Raw genomic sequence first — 9,306 nt, 5'->3', positions numbered from 1 at the left:
GGCGCACTGTAGGCCTGATGCGTGGTGCTGGCACTGGTGGTACTGGGCCGAGGACACGCACAGGAAGCCTGGTGCGGGGAGCTGCTACCGGAGGGCTGGGGTGTGGAGGTGGTACTGGAAAAACCGGACCGTGCAGGCGCACTGGAGATCTTGAGAGCGGTGCTGGCACAGGACGTGCAAGGCTAGGGAGGTGCACAGGAGGCCTGGTACGTGAGACTGGCACCATCTTCACCAGCCGACTAACACGCACCTCAGGACGAGTATGGAGCGCTGACCCAGGTGCCATCAAATCCCCGACACGCTCCGTCGGGCGAATTCCATGTTTAAAACACCAACACAGCAACTCCCTCATTTCTCTCTCCTCCAATTTCGCCATTAACTCCTTCACAGTCTCTGTTTCGCTCACCTCCAACACCGGCTCTGGTTCTGGTCTCAGGTCTGGCTCCTGACTCTGCCACACTCTCCCTGAGCCCCCCCCCAAGAAATTTTTGGGGCTGACTATGGGGCCTCCGTCCGCGCCGCCTTGCTTGCTTCGCAAACTCCATTCTCCTATATCCTTCCGCGCACTGCTCCATCGAATCCCAGGCGGGCTCCGGCACTCTCCCTGGGTCGACCGCCCACCTGTCTATCTCCTCCCAAGAAGTATAGTCCATATTGTACTCCACTTTGGGCTGTTCCTGCCTGTTGACACGCTGCTTGGTCCGTTGGTGGTGGGTGATTCTGTAAAGGTTTTCTTTATGAGAAGGAGAGTCGGACCAAAATGCGGCGTGTCTATTGCAATCCATGTTTAATGAAGTAACACACTAAACACAAACACTACCAAAACAATAAACTTAACGAAAACCGAAACAGCCTATACTTGTGCAACCTAACACAGAACAATGACATCAGGACACTAAGGACAGGAACAAACACCCACAAACACACAGTGAAACCCAGGCTACCTAAATATGGTTCCCAATCAGAGACAATGACGAACACCTGCCTCTGACTGAGAACCATATCAGGCTGAACATGGAAATAGACAAACAAGACATGAAACATAGAATACCCACTCAGATCACACCCTGACCAATCAAAACATAGAAAATACAAAGTAAACTATGGTCAGGGCGTGACACCTTCAAAGTAGCCACCCTTTGCCTTGATGACAGCTTTGCACATGCTTGACATTCTTTCAACCAGCTTCATGAGGTAGTCACCTGGAATGCATTTCAATTAACAGGTGTGTTTTGTTAAATTATTTGGTGGAATTTCTTTCCTTCTTAATGCGTTTGAGACAATCACTTGTGTAGTGACAAGGTAGGGGTGGTATACAGGAGATAGCCCTATTAGGTAAAATGTCCATATTATGGCAAGAACAGCTCAAATAAGCAAAGAGAAACAACAGTCCATTACAGATGAAGGCAAGTGAATTCGGAAAATCTCAAGAACTTTCAAGAAGTTTCTTCAAGTGCAGTGGAAAAACCATCAAGCGCTATGATGAAACTGTCTCTCAAGAGGAACGCCACAGGAAAGGAAGACCCGGAGTTACCTCTGCTGCAGAGGATAAGTTCATTAGAGTTACCAGCCTCAGAAATTGCAGCCCAAATAAATGCTTCACAGAATTCAAGTAACAGACACATCTCAACATCAACTGTTCAGAGGAGACTGCTTGAATCAGTCCTTCATGGTTAAATTACTGCAAAGAAACCACTACTAAATGACACCAATAAGAAGAGGAGACTTGCTTGGACTGAGAAACATGAGCAATGGACATTAGACCGGTGGAAATCTGTCCTTTGGTCCGATGAGTCCAAATGTGATGATCTCCACATGTGTGATTCCCACCGTGAAGCATGGAGGAGGTGGTGTGATGGTGCTTTACTGGTGACACGGTCTGATTTATTTAGAATTAAAGGAACACTTAATGAGCATGGCTACCACAGCATTCTGCAGCGATACGCCATCCCATCTGGCTAACACTTAGTGGGACTATCATTTGTTTTTCAACAGGACAATGACACAACACACCTCCAGGCTGTGTAAGGGCCATTTGATCATGGAGAGTGATGGAGTGCTGCATAAGATGACCTGGCCCCCACAATCACCCGACCTCAACCCGATAAATATGGTTTGGGATGAGCTGGACTGCAGAGTGAAGGGAAAGCAGCCAACAAGTGCTCAGCATACAGTGGGGCAAAAAAGTATTTAGTCAGCCACCAATTGTGCAAGTTCTCCCACTTAAAAAGATGAGAGAGGCCTGTCATTTTCATCATAGGTACACTTCAACTATGACAGACAAAATGAGAAAAAAAAAATCCAGAAAATCACATTGTAGGATTTTTAATTAATTTATTTGCAAATTATGGTGGAAAGTAAGTATTTGGTCAATAACAAAAGTTTATCTCAATGCTTTGTTATATACCCTTTGTTGGCAGTGACAGAGGTCAAACATTTTCTGTAAGTCTTCACAAGGTTTTCACAAACTGTTGCTGGTATTTTGGCCCATTCCTCCATGCAGATCTCCTCTAGAGCAGTGATGTTTTGGGGCTGTTGCTGGGCAACACGGACTTTCAACTCCCTCCAAAGATTTTCTATGGGGTTGAGATCTGGAGACTGGCTAGGCCACTCCAGGACCTTGAAAAGCTTCTTACGAAGCCACTCCTTTGTTGCCCGGGCGGTGTGTTTGGGATCATTGTCATGCTGAAAGACTCAGCCACATTTCATCTTCAATGCCCTTGCATTGGCTTTGTTACTTTGGTCCCAGCTCTCTGCAGGTCATTCACTAGGTCCCCCATGTGGTTCTGGGATTTTTGCTCACCGTTCTTGTGATCATTTCGACCCCACGGGGTGAGATCTTGCGTGGAGCTCCAGATCGAGGGAGGTTATCAGTGGTCTTGTATGTCTTCCATTTCCTAATAATTGCTCCCACAGTTGATTTCTTCAAACCAAGCTGCTTACCTATTGTAGATTCAGTCTTCCCAGCCTGGTGCAGGTCTACAATTTTGTTTCTGGTGTCCTTTGACAGCTCTTTGGTCTTGGCCATAGTGGAGTTTGGAGTGTGACTGTTTGAGGTTGTGGACAGGTGTCTTTTATACTGATAAGTTCAAACAGGTGCCATTAATACAGGTAACGAGTGGAGGACAGAGGAGCCTCTTAAAGAAGAAGTTACAGGTCTGTGAGAGCCAGAAATCGTGCTTGTTTGTAGGTAACCAAATACTTATTTTCCACCATAATTTGCAAATAAATTCATAAAAATTCCTACAATGTGATTTTCTGGATGTGATTATCAGGCATCTCTCATCTTTTTAAGTGGGAGAACTTGCACAATTGGTGGCTGACTAAATACTTTTTTGCCCCACTGTATGTGGGAACCTCTTCAAGACTGTTGAAAACGCATTCCAGGTGAAGCTGTTTGAGAGAATGCAAAGTGGCGGCTACTTTGAAGAATCTCAAATATATTTGAATTTGTTTAACACTTTTTTTGGTTACTACATGATTCCATATGTGTTATTTCATAGTTTTGATGTTTTTCACTATTATTCTACAATGTAGAAAATAGTAAAAATAAAGAAAAACCCTTGAATGAGTAGGTGTGTCCAAACTTTTGACTGGTACTGTAAGTATTCAGACCTTTTGCTATGAGACTCGAAATTGAGCTCAGGTGCATCCTGTTTCCATTGATCATCCTTGAGATGTTTCTATAACTTGATTGGAGTCCATCTGTGGTAAATTCACTTTCTTGGACATGATTTGGAAACACACCTGTCTATATAAAGGTCACACAGTTCACAGTGAATGTCAGAGCAAAAACCAAGCCATAACGTTGAAGGAATTGTCCGTAGACCTCCGAGAAAGGTTTGTGTTGAGGCACAAATCTGAGGAAGGCTACCAAAAAGGTAGGTTCACCTTCCAACAGGACAATGACACTAAGCACACAGCCAAGACAACACAGGAGTGGCTTCGGGACAAGTCTCAATGTCCTTGAGTAGCCCAGCCAGAGCCCAGACTTGAACCCGATCAAACATCTCTGCAGAAACCTGAAAAAAGCTGTGAAGCGACACTCCCCATCCAACTTGACAGAGCTTGAGAGGATCAGCAGAGAAGAATGGGAGAAACTCCCCGAGTTTGTAGCGTCATACCCAAGAATACTTAGACTGTAATTGCTGCCAAAGATGCATCAACAAAGTACAGAGTAGACGGTCTGAATACTTAAGTAAATATAATATTTCCAGTTTTTTTTAATCTTATATATATATATATATATATATATACACATACACACACACACAAATGTATAACCTGTTTTGTATTGTCATTATGGGGTAGTGTGTACAGATTGAATGCTTCCCGAATGCACTGTAGAACAAATCAAGTTTGAACCCATGATATTGCTATAACAGCTTTTTTCAATAGGAATCTCTTGCTTCTGTCCAATTTCTCAATGATGAAGCTTCTGATGTCTTTTCAGATTGCTGGAGTGGGAGAACCTGCGCCCGCAATGTGCACAACTGAAGGGCTTCTCTCCAGTGTGGACATTCAGGTGCATTTGGAGATCGGTACGGGACATAAAGCTCTTCTCACACAAGGTGCAGGCGAACGCCCGCTTTCTGTTGTGGACGACCACATGCTGCCGCAAGTCACTCTCGTGGACAAACTTCTTATGGCAGCTCAGGCAACCGTACAATCGCTCTATGGTGTCCGGTCTAACGTGTGTGGCAAGATTACTCGAGTGAGACGAAGTTGTGGCGCTTTGTCTAAAATGGCCGACAGGAAGTGAGGTATGAGCTGGTTGTTGAACTCCTCTTCCAGGTATTTCAAAGTGTCTATGGAGGCTTGCCATCGTAGGTGCGTTCCTCTCAAACACTCCCTCTCCCTGCGTATTTCCAGTCCCATTGACCTGTGTAGAAGCTGTACCCACCTGACCCCACTCAAAATCTCTATCTACCTGCTGTCCACTGGATACAGAGTCAATCACTATCACATGTTCTGATGAAGAATGGAATGACTTGGGGGAAAACCTGTGGTTTTCTAACCCTACACTTCTCATTTCTATGTCTGAGCTAGTCTGTGTTTCTGGGCCCACTGGGCCACTCCCTAGGTCCATTACTTTAGTGTGAGCAGCTGATGCTCCATTATCAGTCGCTACTACCTCTCTGCACACCTGGTTTAAAGAATCTCTTAGGAGATTGAGGCCCCCGTACATGTCACACTTAGTGTCCAGACTCGGTCTCTCTGCTCTGGATTCAAATCCTGTGTACTGCTGGAGTCCCTGGTTCATATTCCCTGTTTCTGATTGGAAGACGACGTCAGATCCACTGACCTCCATAGCGATGTTGTTGTAATTGTTGTTGCCTCTGGGGCCACTGGACTGGAAGGCGGGGTCCTCTGTGGTGGCTGCAGACAGTTGGGTGGTTAGTTCTCTACTGCCCTCCACTGTTCTGTCTGGGTGGCTGATCCTAGAGTCCTGGTCATCTGCTTCTCCCTCCACCTTGATGATCAGCAGGTCTGGTTCCCCTTCCTCTGTCTCTGCTGACTGCTGATGGGGTTAAGTGGGAGAGATGAGTGAGTGAGACAGAGCATACACTATCTACTGAATGGAGATATGGGCATGACATGGGATTTAGTGAAATTCATAGTAGTTGTCTTGTTGTTATTGTGTTGTAATCAGTGGTGTAGTGGAGGGTAAACTCCACCGTCTGTATTTTGCACAAAAACCTTCATAAAGACATTGGACAGAAGTAAATTATTCCATTAATACAAATATAACTGCACATATATCTTAAGACTGTTTTCATGAATTTTATTATATACTCTTAAATCCCATTCAAAAACAGCAAGGGATGTGATCCAGGAAGTAGGCAGGACTTTCACAGCGTGTTGCTATAAAACGAACTGACATAATGCTAATCCATAGCATTTTTTTTTTTTTACAAAGGAATCTCTTAATTCTGTGTCACTTCTCAATGATGAAGCTTCTGATGTCTATTCAGATTGCTGGAATGAGAGAACCTGCGTCCGCACTGTGCACAACTGAAGGGCTTCTCCCCAGTGTGGACGTTCTGGTGAACTTGGAGATGGCTGGCGCACACAAAGCTCTTCTCACACAACGTGCAGGAGAACGTCCGCTTTCTGGTGTGGATGACTGCATGCCGCCGCAAGTCACTCTCTTGGACAAACGTCTTATGGCAGCTTGGGCAACCGTACGGTCGTTCTACGGTGCCAGGTGAAACATCTGTGGCGAGATTACTGGAGTGAGAGGAAGTTGTGGCGCTTGGTCTAAAATGGCAGACAGGAAGTGAGGTATGAGCTGGTTGTTGAACTCTTATTCCTGGTATTGCAGAGTGTCTCTGGAGGCTTGCCAACGAACACCAACTATCTTTGTTGGCCTCACCTGTGCCAAGATGCATTTCTGTATTTATCTCTGAGGGCCGGAAGCTGGGTGAAACCAATTGCGTGGTGTTGTCTCTCATCGAATCGTGGTGATTCATTGGTGAGTTTCTGTTAAACACTCCCTCTCCCTGCGTATTTCCAGTCCTATTGTCCTGTGGTGTAGTAGCTGTACCCACCTGACCCCAATCTATATCTACCTGCTGCACACTGGATACAGAGTCAATCACTATCACATGTTCTGATGAAGAATGGAACGACTTGGGGGAAAACCTGTGGTTTTCTAACCCTACACTTCTCATTTCCATGGTTGAGCTAGTCTGTGTTTCTGGGTCCACTGAGCCACTCCCTAGGTCCATTACTTTAGTGTGAGCAGCAGAGGCGCCATCATCCGTCACTACTACCTCTCTCCACACTTGGTTTAAAGAATCTCTTAGGAGATTGAGGCCCCCGTACATGTCACACTTAGTGTCCAGACTCTGCCTCTCTGCTTTGGGTTCAAATCCTGTGTGCTGCTGGGGTCCCTGGTACACATTCCCTGTTTCTGATTGGAGGAGGACGGCGTCAGATCCACTGACCTCCATAGCGGTGTTGTTGTAGTTGTTGCCTCTGGGGCCACTGAGCTGGAAGGTGGGATCCTTGCTGTTCGCTGCAGCCGGTTGGGTGGTTAGTTCTCTGCTGCCCTCCACTGTTCTAGCTGGGTGGCTGGACCTAGATTTCTGGTCGTCTGCAACTCCCTCATCCTTGATGATCAGCAGGTCTGGTTCCCCTTCCTCTGTCTCTGCTGACTGCTGGTGGGGTTAAGTGGGAGAGATGAGTGAGTGAGAGAGCATACACTATCTTCTGAATGGAGATATAGGCATGACATGGGATTTAGTGAAAGCCATAGTAGTTGCCTTGTTATTGTGTTAGAATGTGCTGACATACACAGCTATACAGACATGACCTCATTCCCAGGCAAAGCATTCTGGTGTCCGAGACTAAAACAGACATAACTCTGTGACAGCATGAAATTGGAACTTACCTCATCATTTGTAGCATCCATATGCTTTGATGGAGAGACATCGTCTTGGTCCACGTCTATGGGCTGTCTGTCTCTTTGAATGCTGCTGTTCCCAAAACTCCTGTTGGAAAGTCTGGCTCTGCTTTGCCAAGCAGGTCCTGGAAATAAAGGGGGAGGTACAAATAAATAAATGAATAACTATGATGTTAACAAAATGATGATCATCTTCCATATGACCTCATCCATCAATGGTGTTTTTACAAAGAACAAAGGGAGCATAATACGTGTATGACGTTTTATAATGTGTCTATAGAGCTGGAATGATCCTAGCTGTGTTGACAGTACAAAGTAAGCATGACATACACTGAGTGTACAAAACATTTACAACACCTGCTCTAATGTATTTCTGTGTTCATATTTCAGTACAACATAGGGATTATTTAGACTTTAAGGATAGTGAAAAAAAATCATGCTGTGAGGAACAATAGAGCCACTCTGCAAATTAGTACTACCACATACACAGTGGGTGACAATGGGCCTTCTGCGCCTTCAAGAAGGGCTAAGGATTTCTAAAATAAGTATTATAATAATTATATGATTTTCAATAATGTTGATTCTAGGATGTTCTTTGTGTACACGGTAATAATTTATCATCACCAACCTGTCGTTGCCGTCTCACGATGGTTGTGTCTGTTTATGAGGCGTATTCCATGGAAGCGATTGTGGACGGACCCCTCTGAAGACTTTGTTCTCTCTGATCGAAACCTCGCGATCTGAAGTTCCATCAATTTCATTTTCCTCCGGAGAAATTCGTTCTCCTTGTGGCTTTGGGACATCTTCAGGTGCACAACAGCATAGCCATCGTCAACAACTTTGCAGATTTCGGCTACAGCCGCGTTGGCTAGCACCTCCATGATTGAGGCTATCTGCGCCTGGAACTCGACCACGGAACCCGACATTGTCCCCCGAAGCTTTTGGCCCCTTTTCAATATGAAAACAGTCTTTGTGTTTTCTATAATATTATAATAATCTACAGGGTCTAGTTTGCTATTAAAATAAAGGCAATCCTATCAGAAACGAAACATCGCTAGCTTTGTTTGTAGCCGGTGATTCTTTCCTTTTCATCATTATGCTGGACTGTGCAATTAAAGTTTAACACCGCCATCTACTGTACAGGAGTTCTCCATCGCAACAACGTTGTAGCTAAGTAATAAAAAAAACGAGGCTTGTGGCCCCAAAAATGTTGGGGACTACCCGAGCTATTACAAAACATGTTTTTTCCACATCTATAATGGCTGTCATTTATTAAAATGGGTGATTGTGTAAAATTATTTTGCAGAAGAAGTGGTTAATTGATAGATATTGTGACAAACGCCTTAAACTAAGAAAAGTGCACAATAATGCCTGGCTGGAAGTGGCATTCCCACATAACCATATGTAACCCAATATTTGCTGTCTGCCCCACATACACAGGCAAACAGCATCAGGATATCTTAATGGATCTTGGAAATATAGAACTGTAAACGCAGAGATACAATAGGTGGAAATATCAACTATTAATATTTATGACGAATGTACACTTTTTGGTAGCTGAATAATAGACAACTTCCCAAGTCATCGCTCTCATTCAGCTCTGTTTGGTCCTGCCTGATAAAAATACATAGTTACACGATGTTGTTGTTGTTGTGGCTATTGTAATCGGCTCTAAAGAAAACAAGTGGGCTTAGACATGAAAATTAAACATTTTGGGTCCAAGGTTCCTTGAAGGATTTTGTATCTTATGCCCCTACTCATGTAATTAAACCACAGATTATTTTTGAAGGCACCCTAGATTTGACCTCAAATCCAATATGGTGTCCAAAATCCAATATAGGTGCAATAATATCATTTGATGGTGGTTAATGTATGAATTAAGTAAATTTGATTATTTT

At 44.4% G+C, this 9,306-nt stretch overlaps 1 protein-coding gene across 1 annotated transcript; it reads right to left on the bottom strand.

Annotated features, from left to right (window-relative positions):
* Positions 1 to 4,199: 4,199 nt before the first annotated feature.
* Positions 4,200 to 9,214, bottom strand: LOC149975086 (uncharacterized). The gene is made up of 4 exons (XM_036953954.2): positions 8,037 to 9,214; positions 7,397 to 7,533; positions 6,951 to 7,163; positions 4,200 to 5,521 (listed from the first exon to the last, which is right to left on the bottom strand). The coding sequence occupies exons 1-4, from the start codon at positions 8,332 to 8,334 to the stop codon at positions 4,424 to 4,426; spliced, it is 1,746 nt and encodes a 581-aa protein (XP_036809849.1). The 5' UTR covers positions 8,335 to 9,214; the 3' UTR covers positions 4,200 to 4,423.
* Between the last annotated feature and the right edge of the window lie 92 nt (positions 9,215 to 9,306).

The sequence above is a fragment of the Oncorhynchus mykiss genome, chromosome 19 (assembly GCF_057628025.1).
Source record: "Oncorhynchus mykiss isolate SJ-2025 chromosome 19, ASM5762802v1, whole genome shotgun sequence".
Classification (NCBI taxonomy): Eukaryota; Metazoa; Chordata; class Actinopteri; order Salmoniformes; family Salmonidae; genus Oncorhynchus; species Oncorhynchus mykiss.
The sequence above is the reverse complement of the archived record's forward strand: the minus strand, read 5'-3'. Positions and strand labels throughout refer to the sequence as shown.

Bases quoted from the DNA above. Each gene is read 5' to 3' on its own strand.
- LOC149975086 (XM_036953954.2), bottom strand. From the start codon at position 8,334: ATGTCGGGTTCCGTGGTCGAGTTCCAGGCGCAGATAGCCTCAATCATG. The intron at 7,534-8,036 runs GTTGGTGATGAT...CTTTATTTCCAG, and splicing joins TCGTGAGACGGCAACGACAG to GACCTGCTTGGCAAAGCAGA. The intron at 5,522-6,950 runs GTCAGTGGATCT...TAACCCCATCAG, and splicing joins ACAACAACACCGCTATGGAG to CAGTCAGCAGAGACAGAGGA.